The sequence below is a fragment of the Triplophysa dalaica genome, chromosome 7 (assembly GCF_015846415.1).
Source record: "Triplophysa dalaica isolate WHDGS20190420 chromosome 7, ASM1584641v1, whole genome shotgun sequence".
NCBI lineage: Eukaryota > Metazoa > Chordata > Actinopteri > Cypriniformes > Nemacheilidae > Triplophysa > Triplophysa dalaica.
Genome location: NC_079548.1, coordinates 21609204 through 21625495, shown reverse-complemented (window position 1 = coordinate 21625495; position 16292 = coordinate 21609204). Strand labels below are relative to the sequence as shown.

At 41.5% G+C, this 16292-nt stretch overlaps 1 protein-coding gene across 1 annotated transcript in view; it reads left to right on the top strand.

Moving 5' to 3' along the window:
* lmtk2 (lemur tyrosine kinase 2) overlaps positions 1–16292 on the top strand; it is a 28151-nt gene that overhangs the window by 9332 nt on the left and 2527 nt on the right. The window contains exons 2-12 of the mRNA XM_056751990.1: positions 849–979; positions 1067–1217; positions 2346–2422; positions 2902–3020; positions 3271–3358; positions 9277–9407; positions 12634–12718; positions 12853–12974; positions 13087–13236; positions 13324–16045; positions 16155–16287. Of these exons, the coding sequence (XP_056607968.1) occupies positions 849–979; positions 1067–1217; positions 2346–2422; positions 2902–3020; positions 3271–3358; positions 9277–9407; positions 12634–12718; positions 12853–12974; positions 13087–13236; positions 13324–16045; positions 16155–16287 (3909 nt within the window). The remainder of the gene's footprint in view (positions 1–848; positions 980–1066; positions 1218–2345; positions 2423–2901; positions 3021–3270; positions 3359–9276; positions 9408–12633; positions 12719–12852; positions 12975–13086; positions 13237–13323; positions 16046–16154; positions 16288–16292) is intronic.

The window sequence follows — 16292 nt, the reverse complement described above, 5'->3', positions numbered from 1 at the left end:
AGTGTGGTGACAGAACAGGTGCTGATACAGATCCCACCTTTCAACACTGAGGTTTAAACTGTTGTCTGAAGCGTCCAAAGCAGAATGTTCAACAAACGCTTTGGCTGTAGGCTGCTGAGAGATGAGAATCCTATTATCCTTAAGGTTGTTTTTTTACCTTTTTATTGACAGTAACTATAAGAACGCTTCTAAAACGTGATAGAATCACTATGCGCCTCCTCCGCCATGTTGCCGTCAAACTTGCTACTGTAAACAGAAGCTTGTAATGCTTGCCCCGCCTCCAAAATCTTCTGATTGGTTCACTGCTTTTGGAACAGCGAAGGATTTGCAGCACTGATTGTAAAAGTTGAATTTTTTTCAACTTGACACGGCGTCTTAAAAACGTGGCGCTCGTGTTTAAGACGCTTTAAAAGACGGGAGATATGTGTGCAGCAGTCATGCACGTCCGTCAAACACCTGTTTACAATGGAAAACAATGGGAAAATAACGCATTGGAATGGAAAAATTAGTGGTGTCTGAATGGCCCCTTAGAATGGTTAAAAAAACTTGCTTTGGGAAGAAAATGCTTAAACAAACTCAGTATTGATGACAGTTTTTGTTTGAAAAGGTTTGACTTTGAATATTTGCTTTTGTGTAATTTGTGTTGCCAAATAGCATTGTTTTGTTGCCACAGTTTTGCTGTAAATTTGTCTATGAAGACTAAGCAGCTCCCAAGCACACAAAAGATTAAATTGATGAGTGGTCTGGATGAGTGAGAACACCGCTGCTACACAAAAGGGATTACTTATATATCGTCATCCAGCAAGTGTATAACACATTAAGTTATAATCATGTGTTTGTGTGTCCAGGAGTGTCTGCCGGAGACGTGGATCTCTCTCTGAGTGTCCTGCTGCTCTTGTCTCTGGCTGTGCTGCTGGCCCTTGTCGTGTTGCTGCTCAACTGTGTTTCCTGCTGCAAAGAGCAAGAGATCAACTTTAAGGTGAAGTCTATACGTTATTTTATTTAGGAGCATTTCTTCATAGCGAGTAGTATCCAAAATCTTATTTGTTCTGCTTATGTTGTTTAGGAGTTTGATGACCACTTTGAGGATGAGGTTGATTTCACGCCCCCAGCGGAGGACACACCCTCTATGCAGTCACCTGCGGAGGTTTACACTCTGGCTGTTCCACCTGTTCCCCTCCCTGGACCCCCTCACCTCCAGCTGCCCCGTATGACAGGTCAGAAACATCACAGCTGCATCCCGTCGCTCACAGTATAAAAATAAATCCACTCGTGTCTTGTTGCTCTAACTACACTAAAAACTGACTGGGTCATAAGCACCTGGGAAACGTGCTTAATACATGTAAGGAAATGCTATCAAAAGCATAAAGGTGCATAGTAACGATAACACAATTAGATATATGATAAAATCCAATGTTTTTACTCTATATCTTGTGTTGTGTTTATTTCAACTAAACTTGAAATGAAACTAAATATCCATCCTTTTTCTCACATGCAACATGAGCAGGTGAATTGGCGTCATCCTACTACCAATAGAGCACCTCAGAGATGAGGTATTTTTGTAGGCTAACCCTCGATATCGGTTCTCGGTACCCATCCCTATAGATGAGGCTATGGGTAGTGAAATCATACAAAACTCGATCTAACAGTTTTAGTTATTTACTATAATAAAACCATGGTCATTTTAAAAAATATCAATAGTGATGGTTTTTCTTTGTTAAGCAGATGTTGACCCAAAAATACATAAAACTCATATTCTCATAAGCTTATTTAAGCCAATCTACCAAAAACCTTTGTGGCACTAGAACCGGAAGTGCTAAAATGCTAAGTTGCTTCTGGGGTTTGCATAGATAAAGACACATCTCTGAGGTACTCTATATGGCAACACAATGGACGTCAATGTTATGATAGCGGTCCAGATCTTTATTATTGATCAGTGGCTTCTCACATAAAGGAATGATATGGCTTCAGACGTCAGAATTTTTCTTACATGGAGGTGTCATGTGGAAAAGTCAATGTTTAATTGTAAAAGACTGTATTGTGCTGTTTGAAGCGACCAATATGGTGTGCTTTGGCACATTTTACCATTATACACTGTGTGGTATTAAACCAGCTTGAATTGACTGGCCATAAACCAACACATCGTTGAACAGCAACTGGACAAACTAGATTTGATTTCTAATGGAAGTGAAGTATTATACTGAAACAAAGGTTTGACTTGCATAACCTCTTTAGGAGTCATTCTATGGACATGGTTGTTCCTCTGCATGTTTTGCATTTTTATTATAAGCACTATATTCATGACTTTGCCATGCATTAATCTAGTCTGATGTTTGCTCTTGCAGACGTCTCATCTGGTCCTCACGTGGCGCGACACTCTCTCAGCTACATTCAGGAGATCGGGAGCGGCTGGTTCGGAAAGGTAAGCCTGTGTTTCTGTTTCACACCAAAAGTGCGAAAGCGTACTGATAGACTAATGTGGTAGTCGCTCAATTGCATCGTGTGAAAGCAGAGCCCTGACCTCTCTCTGAAGAGTTTGTTTGGGACCAATATACAATTTCTCCCGAGGATTCATCTGAAAATCGTAGCTATTTTTCTTGTTGGTACTTGCTCTAGTCTCTATGCCGACGGTCGAGGTCCTCAGGGGTCGGGCTTTGACGTGTATAAGCTGCCCTTATGCTGCGGTTGTGGGGATGTGTTTACTAAGATTAGGACTTAAGGGAAAACTTGTTTCCTGATTCGTTTTCCTGCCCGGCCGAGCCATGGGAACATCCTCATCTGAGCCACCTGCAGCGTCGTGTTTAGGCCTTGTTTTCCAGGACTTGGTTTCTGTCTGAATCACTTTTCAGCGTTGGTCAAGTGTAGTGTTCTTTGTTTACCCCTGATCTGTTTGTCTGACAGGTTCTGCTCAGCGAGATCTATGCTGAACCTGGATTCGCCCGAGTGATTGTCAAAGAGCTGAAGGCCAACGCCAGCTCCAAAGAGCAGAATGAGTTCCTACAGCAGGGAGACCCGTTCAGGTAAATACTCAAAAGTTAAGCTTATACTTGTCTTTGGAGTCGCATCATAGAGATTTAAGGCCTATCCAAATACCAGCACCTATGATCTTGGCCACCTGAGAGCATGCGCATGCAACACCCATTGAAACACTTGGGTCAAATACAGGGAATGCATAGTGTAAATGGACAAGAGGTGAAGTTGAAAGTGTGGGTATTTGGACAAGTGTATAGTTTTATTATGTGATCATTGACATTGATTGCATCTTCACAGGGTTCTTCAGCATCCCAATATATTGCAGTGTCTTGGTCAGTGTGTGGAAGCCATCCCTTTCCTACTCGTGTTTGAGAACTGTGAACTGGTAAGATCATCAATTTCTGCCATTATTTATCTAAAAGCACCAAAAAATCACAAAGAAGAAAATAATCTTTCAGAGAGGATGACATCTTTGTTGCACTATTTGAACATACGTTTGTCTTTCCCTGAAAGCTCGGTCTGTGTTCGCTTCAAATAAAAAAAGTCCACTCTGAGTCTAAGGTCGCATTCACACCGCATGTATCAAGTGACCCAATTCAGATATTTTTCCTCCAATGTGGCACAGATCGGATATGAGCCATGACCGTGTAAGCATGACAAAAATACATGGATTCCGATATTTTCTGATCGGTTTCAGGCCTCAATCATATGTGGAAACAAATCTGATATGAATCGTATACGTGCAGTTGTGTCTGCCATGTAAGCAAACAGATCAGATACCCGTCATTGTGAGTTGTATATCATGAATTCCTTTCAAACGGTGCGATTATCCTGGAAAATTGTTCTACAATTGCCTGTAAACAAGAGTTAAGCTAGTTGTCAATTATTTGAACAAAAAAAACCTTTTGTTAGGCTCTATTTAACTAAATCATAAAGGCTACTTCCTAATCATTGTTACCTGCTTAAATGCAAAAGTTCAAAATTTTTCCAAATAAAAATGTATCGCAATATCAAAAATGATCAAGACAAATACACAAATCGCTTTAAAAAAACTGATCACTAGCAACCTTTAAAACAATTGTCTGTTCCACGCAACGGAGAGTTTCTCTGCACCGCTTAACTTTTTACAGGCTTCACTGAGCATTTACTGATTTTTTCCTCAACAAAAAGATTATAAACAACATGAACATTATGATCATACACCAAGTGTCTATGTATCGTCTTTGTAATATTATATGCAGTGTGCTTTAATAAGTGGTTTTCGTTCGGTCTCCTTGAGCTTGTCCAAAAAATCTAAATGATCAAAAACGTTCTCAGAGGTCAAAAAAACATTAACCAATAACTCATTTTTAAGACTCGGACTGCGTTCCATAATATTTTGTATTGGTGTTCTGTAAAACTGAAGACTTAAGACTCCTGAATTTACTTTTATTTTCATTTAAAGTTCATATTTATCTTCATAAACTTGCTGAGCTTAATCCTTCTCTCAGAACTTTTGATTCTTTTCGTTCTTATTGTCATTGTTCTGCATTTACCAATAAATATATAAGTAAAGGGAGCTTAAGTTAAATAAAGACAAAAATATGCTAAATAATAATAACACAAACAATATAGCTTATATAGCCCTGTAAGGCTAAATAAAAGCTGCAATAAAAGCAAACCCTGCTATTGAGCCACCTACAAACACAACAAGGGAAATTCCGTCACCTTGACAGCCCTACATTCACAATGAAAAAATATGCACATGACATTACAGTACATTATCACTTGTCTTTATGCCTGAAGGCACACTGGGGGACTAATCCTAGGACACATTATGCGTTTATTTTACGATATCTCTGTATGAAAAGGCTATTTAATTAATGGGGCGGTGGGGAATGACGTTTTTTGGTCAATACATCTACCTCGGGTTGTTTCGTCACTTTTAAAGATGTAAGCGGGTCGTCAAAATCAGATATAGTCACAAAAACGGAATTGAGCATCAAGAACTGCAGAGTAAATGTGGCCTAAAAGAACAAATTTGTCAGTACAAAAGTGACGAATCGCATAAATGCATATTTAGAGAGAAGTGCTCAAATGAAGATTATAAGATCATGGAATACAATGTTTTATTTCCCTATCATTAAACATAAACCTCACTCATCACTGGCCTGAAACGGACACTCGCCAGGCATCAAATAACACCCTTCCAAGCGGCTGAATCGGATCCCTGGATCTTGTTTTTGCTTCGCGGCCATGTCCGGCATGTCAAATTTGTATCATACAAGTCTGATGAAAGCACAGATAACCCCACCACACCTCACTTCTTCATTTGTTCCCAGAGCTTCAATTAGTCCGGCGTTCGTCATAAGTGATCGAGTCGCTGTCTGCGCTTTGATTTACTTTCTGTTTTTCTTGATCTATTTCGGGAGCGCTGCTTGTGCTTGACAAGGATACGAGCGGCATAACAGCTTGCAGTAGGTGGCTCTCCGGTTCCCTCATATCCCAATAAAGCAACAGGATTCTTTTACTAACACCGTCACTCTCACATCTCGCTGCGTTGGTGCATTTTATCAGCATGCTGCAAACGCTACTGCGAGGAAAAGAGCACTCTAAAAGAATGCTGGGTTATTTCCAACCCAGGGTCGGGTCAAAAAGGACGAAGCCAACCATTGGGTTGAAATTTAACTCATGTTTCAACCCAAACTGATGAGTTGGTTTAAACTATTGTTGGGTCCAATAGAACGTTTTCAGGATGAATATAAATGCAGTCTGTCAGCCACGTTTCAACTTTTGGTGTCCCTTTAAATTCACATATCAAATGCTTTAATTCATTCTAATAATATCACTGATATCTCTATAATAGATATGTTTGTGTACATGTGTGTTGTAACAAGTCTCAAAGTGCAAAGTGAAACAAAAACGACCGTCATCATTATCAGATAAGTTCCTCGCCATGAGAGTCAGTCACGCCAACCTTACAGATGCTTCAGAAGGTGTGTTTAACTTCTTTTCAAACTGTTAAGAAAAGAATGATGAAGCCTGATAGTTCACAGCTGTTGGAGTTTGTGCTGATGTCGACACTGCTCGTGCTCTGTAATGAGTTTGTTGTATGATAATCCCACAGCGCTAGCGGGTAGGAAAACACTGCACACCTGACCAGTTGTTGGTTACAATGCCTGTGGTCTGTGGAGTCCTCTGGGCCCGAGCAGGTGGATGGCTTCGAGCCATACCACCCGTCTCCAGAGAGTGTGAGCTCACCGCGGCCCGCAGTTGCGTAATGCAGTCTGGGCCTTTCCTTAGTCTCTGTTACTGCTCGAGTTTCTACCCAAGCCTATCCTCTACGAGTTAAAGCGCAGCTGCATGAGAACCACAGGGCAAGACAAAGAGACTATCTTACAGGAGTAAAAGAGAAGCCTGGGTGATTCGATGGCCGCTGTTTGACTTCAGGTTCAGTTTTGGAGAACAAGTGCTCTTTGTGTGTGCATAGGTTTTCAGTATGTACTGTATGGAGTGGACAAAATGCGAAGTATACAACAGACCTTAATACAAAGTACACACTCCACATTTAATGTTACAACCCATTCTCACTCCCAACTCGTCACGCATTGATTCTCGGCCAGCGCCCCTCGGTGTCACTTTTTAACGTGCAGGGTACCCCTTTGGCTTCGTTCGAGTGGTGAACTGCATTGCTATTCGCTAAATGCTCCAGAACCGAGACATGTGCAATTCTTATCATTTCATAAGTATTTGTGGTTTTATTATTTTGGAGCACCTAAATGTGTTCACGTGTTTACATGCATGGTAATAAACCGGCTACGCAGAAAACCCACGCTTACAGGGTTTCTTGTGTGAAGTTATGACAAGGTCGATAGTCGGTTAAGTAATTTAAAATGCAGCGGGAAAACGGTCAGAAGCTGTATTTTTATATCTCTACTCATGTCAGCAGTACCTGCATATGCAACAATAGTTCTTCATTTGGACGTTTCTACATCAACTGCATGATTCGAGAGCGGACTTTTATATGTTATTTTACTATTACTCCCGTTTGGGTCTTTTACTACTGCGCTTTCAGACATGCGCACATAAACAAAACTGAGTGAACACCAGTAATGCTTTTACATCAATGTGAAATCTGAGTATTACGATAAATAAACTGTTACACTTTTGCTCAGAAATATGCTTGCCCTGCACATTGAAAAACGACACCAAAGGGGTACCCTGCGCGTTAAAAAGTGGCGCCGAGGGGCGTTTTGTGACGAGCCGGGAGTGAGAATGTGTTAGACGTTAATCCAAATTAATATCAGTTCTGATTTTTAAAATCTTGGTATTATTTAACGCATCATGCTGACAAAATAAGGAATACTGACAATAACAAGAACGCTAGTATAGACTGTGTAGTAAGCAGAAGTCTATTGCTCAGCACTTATAAAAGCTTCTCTAATAAAATGCAGGAGGAAGATATTAGTTTTTATCATTTACTTTATATAAAAAGGCATCGCGTGTCATGTTTGAGTATAGTAGGTCTTCAGATATCTGGTGTTCTTTGTGTATGACTGGTGACCAATGGTAACCCTGACACAGTGCATATTAGACAGAAATATAGCTGCGGGGTGCAACTGGAGCTGGTTTACAGAATGCCAGTTGCTCCCGGAGTGAATGACAGTCTCTTCTGTAAGGGCTGTCTACGGGGAGATACCACCAGTGTGTGTGTGTGTGTGTGTGTGCGTGCGTGTGTGTGAAGGCAAAATATATCTGTAATTTAAATGCTGTAAAGACGAATGGAAAACTTCACAACTTATGTCAAACGTTAAAGCATAAACCTTCTGATGAAAGTGACTCTATTAATGTGTAATGTATGATAGTGTATGTGATCATTGAATTAAATAATGTCACTAGGAACATGTTTATTATGCATTTAATTTTATTCAGACAAAATATTATTTTGATATGGTGGGTTGACGAGACTGTACAAGATTAAAATCAGTCTTTATTCAAATGACTCCAATAGGTTTTACAAAACAAGAAAATCATTCAAACGTCACAATTTGTTTAATGAAATTGTGATTCAGTTTACCAGTTGTGTCTTTTTTTTTAATCACTGAAGCACTGATAAGTTGCAGCATCAGGAACACACTTACGTTTAGTACACATTTGTATAGAAATCATTGCAAGGGACAAGGAGTCTGTAATAAAAGGGATATTTTATCATGTCAATTTTAACGTGTTTATAAAACGCACAATAATTTCTCCTTACATGTACATCAGTGCATTTGCATATGAGATGGCGTGATTTTGCGAATAATGTGTCTTGCAGTAGTTAGCTCTTGTGGTTTTTCCAGAGGGAGTGCTTTGCCTCGTGTCGCTAGGAGTCACAGATATCCTGAATCTCTGAGACCCAGCGTGAACCTTCCCTCTGAGACTCATGTAATGAAACTCAGTCGTTGAGCGAGTGCTCTTGAAATCCGAGGAAAGGTCGTGCAAATCATCCTACTAATCTTTAACTTTTTATGCATATAAGTCACATACATTTTTTTATCAAGTTGGTTAATAAAATGTTTTAAAGCTTTGTAGTTCAGTGGTTGGAGCATGGAGTTAGGTACGCCAAGGTCATGGGTTCGGTCCCAAGGATTGAACATACTCGTTAACAAATGTACAGTATAATGGCTGGACACTTTTTTATACTAGACATCATACACTTGCAGACTTTTTGAAGGTTTCTGATAGAAAAACACTAACTGACCAAATCTGAAGACTGGGACAGACTTTATGCAACAAGTCCAAACTGAAAAACTGAGCAAAGGTCTTTTGCCTTGATGCCAAATGCGTGAATGTGTTTATAATGCACCTTTAACAGAATTGAAAATTCACCACATGTCTCCAAATGCATTTTCTCATTATTTTATCTAGGCAGAGCTGATTTTTTGTTTCAAGCAGTTGAATTTACACAGCCCTCCTGTTCAAAGTGGTCTCAAACAGGGACAGCTTGGCTGTAGAAACCTAACACAGCCAGCCCTGGTCTGCGTGTCTGACTGCTACTTTTTTATTTTTAAATTGATGTGACACAGCATACAGGAGTCCGTATTAAACAGCCTTTCCTTATTTGGTGGAGCCCTGGATAACAGCAAAGGATCTGTTCATAGAGAGAGCACTGCCCCCTTGTGGCATACAGCCTCAAAAACTCCATCGCCGTTTTCATCTAAATGCAGCGTGTTCTCTATTATGTGCTTCACAAAACACGATGAACTTGTTTGAGCCGATCGTGTATTCTTCATTCTGTTATTCTCTGGCTTTAACACACGTTTGCGTTTTGTTGTTGGGCAGGGTGATCTGAAGAGTTACGTGTCTCAACATGATTGGCTGTACCGGAACGGAGAACTACTGCAGCTGCAGAAAATGGCCTGCGAGATCGCCGCTGGGGTCACCCACATGCACAAACACAACTTCCTGCACAGGTTAGCCCTAAGATTTTCCATGCTGTTCACCGGTGCCATTTGTGTGGCTTTGACACTTCATGCAAATAAACAAGGTTGAAGCCGCAGTGCCGCCTGCGCTCACCAGAGTGCCGCCTGCACGTGAGAGCGCCTTTGTTTGCCAATGGCTCGCTGGCCGCTTTCGTTTTTCCAAAAAAGGCCACGGGTGTGAAAACGGCAACGTTGCACTTTCATTCTCACCCTTCCAGTCTTATGGAGATAGGCTGGGTTATGTAGAGTGTCTTGACACCCTGAGCTCGCCCGTACCCTCCTGCGCGCTCAGAATATGCAGAAAGGTGTCCGATTGCACAGCTCCCCTGGATTAGGGGGTGTTGGCTGTCCTCCGCCGCTGGGATATGATGATTCTGTGGTTTGAGCGTAAGAGGATCCTCGCGGAGCAGGCGGGGAGGTGGGGTGAGATTTTATCCGGGCTACAACTCCAAAGGTGGAACGGAGATTCCGTGCCGTCGTGAAAATTGTTTGGCTCTTGGAATTAAGTTCATTTATTGCGAAACCTTGTCTGCCACTCCCACAATAACCATTTGTTTGAGCAAGTTTACACGAGTGTCATTGAGGAAAGGAAATATGGGCATTTCATCAGTTTTGCTTATGAAAGCCAAATAAACTTTGTTAATAATTTAATATCAGATTTATGTAATTTTTTGCTTTTATTTGGTTCATTTTAGGTCTGACAGAAAGTGACAATAACATAAAAGCAGTAAATAATCAAGAAGCAAAGAAGATTTTTTTTATTAAAGAAAATGTGATGAGAACATTTACAAAAATACTCTTGCCCCCTGACCCATATATACCCAATTTTCATGGGTGTCACAGAGTATTCATCTTGTTTTAATGATGCCTTCAATAGGTCAAATTTCTGTTGATTTAAAATGTTTAATGCTCAATAATATGGAAAATACCAATCCTTATGTTATGAAGTTGTGAACAGGCATGTACGTTCTTCTTCAGACGGTTTATTTGCTTGTTTCTCTTAAAGTATTCCCACACGCAGCGTCCACACTCAGAAATTTTCCATGTACGGCCAAAACTTGAGCTCCCCTCCTCCGTGACCCCTAACAGTACTGTATTGGCCCCCTTTTGCCAGGGGCCGGGCGCAGGGTCTCAGATGTCTGTCTGTTTATCTCGAGATGGTTTTATTGAGCATGACAGTAGACCAAACAGCTGTGGTGTCAGCGATGTCCCGGGAGAGGGTGTAAGAGAGACGAGCTCTGAAAAGAGCGGCACAGCTGAAATCAGAGCTCGGTCTGAATGACACACCAGATGTCCACTCGTCTCACTTCCTGCCCCAGTGGGCATTTTATTCCTCTGGGAACAATATCCTGACGCTGTGGGAGTGGGTCGGGAAAACCTTTGGCATCAGTGATTTTGTTGTTGGGGTGAGCCGAAGCGACGCACACACATCTGCCCACACAGTAACCACTACACAAAACTCAATCACCGATGAATAATGTGTCAGCGGGCATTTATACTGCTTGGATGCTAATGTAAGTGATGACATCTTTATTATCTGTAGATAATCGTTCGCATCAAGCAAGTGTAAAAAACAAAAACATGATCGCTTGTAATTGCCTTTTGTTTCCGAGTCAGGATTTATGCTAGTTTAAATCTTGAAACCAAATTAAATTAATAAACAAAACTGCACTCACTGCCGTTTATTAATATAGCAATATTTTGTCATGCATTCTGTTTCCCAGCATTTATGTTTTAACTATATCAGATTATAGATTTCTTTCATAATTTAAAACAACAGGGGAATTCTCATCAAAACTATACAAATACTAAGCAGTTTATTGTGGGTTTTGTAAGACTATGGTGCTTGATTACATCACATACTAATTAGCTAATTTGTGATGTCATCAAGCTGTATATGTGTGTTTAAATACAACTGAATGCCTTATTAAGTTGTTCTCATGGACATATTTCATCTTTCTCTGTCAGAAATGAAATAAGTATGAAATAGTGATTTAACTATTAAATAATACTTTCCTATTAAATAATACTACATATAAATCAGCGGCTACTGGTGTGGTCAGAATTGAAAGTGCTGCTTCTGTGTGTAGTTTACTCAACAAAGTAGATGCAGTGAGAGAGGTGATCCAGCGCTGGGAAAGCATTTCTCACGCTTTTGCCAAAAGTTATACATCTTGAAGTTATGAGAAGTTTAAGGCAGGATTTGTGGCGGGACAAAATAAATTGTGGCGGGCCCCAAAGTTTAAGCAATGATTGTAAAAAACTGGAGAGGACTATTTTCATTAAAAGACGTTAATCGATAAGAGATTTAGTTGATACTTGCCATTTAAATACATTGTGGGTGGGTTGCACCAAAAAGGATTAGGCTTAAACCCAGATTAAATCAAGGTTTATTTTAATAATTCTGTTTGGACCAAACTGTAAATCTTGTTTAAAAATAATCAGGTTTATATTAAACTATCATTTGATCCAGGTTTTAATTTCACAGTAAATCTAGATTAACTTTAATTCTGTTGCTCCATTATTTTAAACTCTTGGTTTATCTCTCAGTTTGGGGTTAACTTGAAACTTGCTACTGAGGAGGTTTAAAAAAAAAGCACATCAGAAACAGAAACATAATGCACATGTCATGCTTCAGTAATGTGTTTATTGTAGGATGATAAAAAATGGAAATAAATAAAACTCCTCAGCACGAGTGAGGGCATGGCGGCCTGAAAACTGAGTGGTCGGCTGTGAAGCATCAAATTTAAGATACACTGCTTTCTTATCCAATACATACAAACACAACACCTGTGATTTAACGGGAAAAGACAGATATCCTGGGAAGAGGAAAGTTGTTTTAGCTGCACTGTATCTTTTCTGGGTGCCCTGTCTAAATTGTGGTCCAGTCCTTTCTACGGGAATCCTGAACAGGGGCACCTCAGCCGTCGTTGCTGCCCCGAAGACAGTATCATCACTGTCGCTATTTAGTTACACCGGCAAATCCATCATGGTGGACAAAATTAATTGTAGATGACGGTATAAATACAGGTTAAAGTTTTAATCCACGATTTGTTTATCTTTGTTTAAATTTAAATGGTGCAACACAACTCAAATTAGAAAAAAACTAGGATCAACATACCCCAGTTACTTTAATCTTTGTTGGTGCAACCCACCCATATGAATGTGTTTTTGAGATGCTTGCATTTATATATTTTGGTTCCATCTTTCTTTACAGTGATTTGGCTTTGAGAAACTGCTATCTCACAACAGACATTACTGTCAAAGTGGGAGACTATGGGATCGGCCCTACAAGTTTTAAGGTACATTTTACAACATACCACTAGACAAAAGCATAAACTGAAGTATTGTAGTGTTGCAGATTTTTTTAAAACTGAATCACATTTCATTAAAGATGGATTTAACAAACTCTTGCATGCATTTTGTTTTTCCGTAGGAGGATTACATCACCACTGAAGATGACCAATGTGTGGCTCTGCGCTGGCTTGCCCCTGAGCTGATTGGTGAGCTGCATGGAGGCCTGATTACATCAGAACAGACTAAACCCAGCAATGTTTGGTAGGTATCTGAGGAGCTTTTGAAATGGGTCAAATGATCAGTCAAACTAGAAGATTAGGAAGCGGAAATGTGCACATCGACATATCCGTAACATTTAGATTTGTGTTTTCAGGGCATTGGGAGTGACATTATGGGAGCTGTTTGACAGTGGGAAGCAGCCGTATCCTCACCTGTCAGATAGAGAAGTGCTCCACCATGTGCTCAAAGATCAACAAATCAGACTTCTCAAGCCACAGCTGGATTTACCCTACTCAGAAAGATGGTTAGTCCTTCGTAGGGGACATCCATATTTTATATACAAGATCAGTTTTGTTTGTCAAACAGTTTAACTTTGTGCTCTGATCTACAGGTATGAGGTCCTGCAGTTTTGCTGGCTGCCTGTAGATAAGAGAGCCACTGCTGAAGAGGTCCACCGTCTGCTCACTTACCTCCGTATGCAGGGCCAGAAAGATGTGGAGGATGACTTCGAGCAGCGCTGGAGCTCTCTCAAACCCAATCCCACCACTCGACAAGCCACCATCAGTCACTCTTCCTTCCCCATCCTGGAGCATTTCGATGATGGCCGAGAACCAGACGAGGTGCTCACGGTCACCGAAACAAGTCGAGGGCTGAGTTTCGAATACGTGTGGGAGGCAGCCAAGCATGACCATTACGAGAGTCACAGTCGGTCCTCCATGGACAACACTCTGAATTATCACAGCATGTTCTTTCCAGTTCCTCGGCAGGATATTCATGCTCAGTTCCCTGACAATGAAGCTAAAGTCCCAGAGACGTTGCCAGTGTTTGATCCACATAAAGCGTCCTCTAGAAATGAGTACTTTATTAAGTTAGAGGAACTGGACGAGAGCGACGTTGGGATGGATGAAAGTCAAGGTGCTGAGGGTACCAACCCATTGGAGCAGCAACAGTACATGGTCTTACGGGATGTCAGGCTCGATGAGTCCAGCACAGATGCAGATTTCTTCCATCAAAGCATTGACTCAAAAGACTCATACCTTCAGGATAGCCACATTTGGTCCTCAAGCGAACATGAAAGCCCTTACCATACAAACATTTTTGGCGAGGGTGATTCGAAATTGGAAGATTCTCATTCATTCAGGGGAGGTTTTATGGAGATGAAGACAGACCCTGAAGGAGAAACAAACGGAACAGAGGCGGGCAATACATTTCACAATTCTTTTTTAGGGTTTGGACCAGAACCCGTTCATTTGGAGGTATCTGATCAAGAGAGTGCAGATGTGATGAAGCTTCTTAACACTGACAAACTAACGGAAAACTTTTTGTTCCTCAAAGATAGCGGATTGCTAAAGGACCAATCTGCTTCATCTCTCCCCGGGCCCGTCATAGAGACCCATGTCTCAGATAGCATAAAACTTACAGGTGCGTCTTTTAAATCTGCTGACAATTGTATGCAGCTTAAAGATGAATTCTTGGACTTAGTCAGCCCCATTCTAGAGGATTTTCTGTCGCCTTTGAAAGGAAATGAATCAACGGTGCCTTTAGACAGATTCATAACAGGAGAAACCTGTAGCAACCTGCTGCCACATACAAATGGCTCTTTGCTTTCTCCAAAAGCTTCTTCTTCCGAGTCTACCTCTGAGAGTGTTGAGGTCATTGTTGACAGTCCATCCGACAGTCATCAATCCCTTGAAAGTGCCAGTACAGTTACTTTGTGCATAGATGCCAAACCTCCCAGCCTTGAAGAATGTTTTGAAACCTCTAAGGAGTATGGACAGGATTTAGGAATCGGCGAGTCGACTTTGCTTAGCTTTACTGCTACTGAAAGTAGTGGCCTCACTGATGGTTTAAGTAATGATTTGATGAGTGATATCATTATGGAACTGGACAAGACAATGAGCAAGGATATTCCACCATTAGAATCCATCCATCAAGATGAATCTTTACTGGCCAACCGTGTAACTCAGGATATGTCCTCAGTGTTGGTATCCGAAACGTCTCTTGACCAATTAAGTCAGGACAGCCTGCTGGATGATAGCACCTTATCCACTCTTCCAATCACTGAGAACTCAGCCGAAACACCCGATTCGTTGGATTCTTTGGACATTCATCGGGACGTGGTGCAGTCCTTGGCAACTCCTGTTAATGAGCTTCAACCCCCGTACAAGGCCGCCGACAGTGGGTATGAAACTGAAAACTTGGAATCACCCGAGTGGAACTCTCAGGCTGGCGTGAGGGATTCGTCTGAAGAGAGTTCAGTAGGTGTTGCTGTGGAACCTGCAGCAATGGTACCTCCAGAAATTGTCGTATCTGAGGTGGATAGTGTACCTGATGTTCAGGTTAATGGTGATGACCAGCGACAGCCTGGTGATGTGCCCTTGAGTGGAAACTACAGGGACTCGGCTTACTTCTCAGACAACGAAGAGCTGGATAGGAAGAGCGATGACGTCAATGGAAGTGTTCCGGCAGATGAAGCTCTTGTTATCAAGGAGCTTTCTGCTTCAGAGACTTCATCCGAAGGCCCTACTCCAGAATCAGCAAATGGTGAAGCAAAGAGGACTCCTCTTCCCGAGTTGATTCTCAGCACTGAGGAGGACTGGAACCAGGATAAACTGTTGTTTGGCTCTGAGTTTCCTGATCTTCTGTCAGACCAAACTCATTCCAATGAAAACCCAGAACATGCAGCGACCTCCTCTACCTCAACGCAGCACTCCGCAGATCTCCGGGTCCATGCCAAACTAACAAGAACCTATGCCGGAGATGGAACGAAGAAGGAGTCAGATATGGAGGGGCGGTATCTAGGCAAAATCGATGGATCCTCGCTGGAATACGGGCCAGAGGATGGGATGGACGCCGATGAAGAAGACGAGAACAGTGATGAATCTGATGATGATGTGCGTGCTTACCGGTTGCACAGTTCCAGCTCGGAGTGTAGCGAGGACGATGTCGTGCACCCGGTCCCTGTTATCATTTCGGACGACAGTAGTTCCATCAACCTCAAAAGCTTGCTGAAGCCCAAATTCTCCCTGAATACTAAAGCAACAACAGAAGAGGGCAGTGACAGACGTGGAGTGTCTTTCTTTGATGATGTAACAGTCTACCTTTTCGACCAGGTCTGATATTTTCTGTGTGTCTATTCTAAGAATTTCATCTTTTTTTAAACACCTTGATGTGTATTGGGACAGTCTGTTTTTTTAAGAATCCCTGCATTTATTCAAACAGGAAACCCCAACAAAGGAACTTGGCGAACATGCCCTTGACCCCAGTAGGCAAGTGTCTGATTTCAGCAGTCCAGTGGCTTCTTCCAGCTACCTTAATAGATTTACAAACTCCGAGAGCTCCACAGATGAAGAAGGTGAG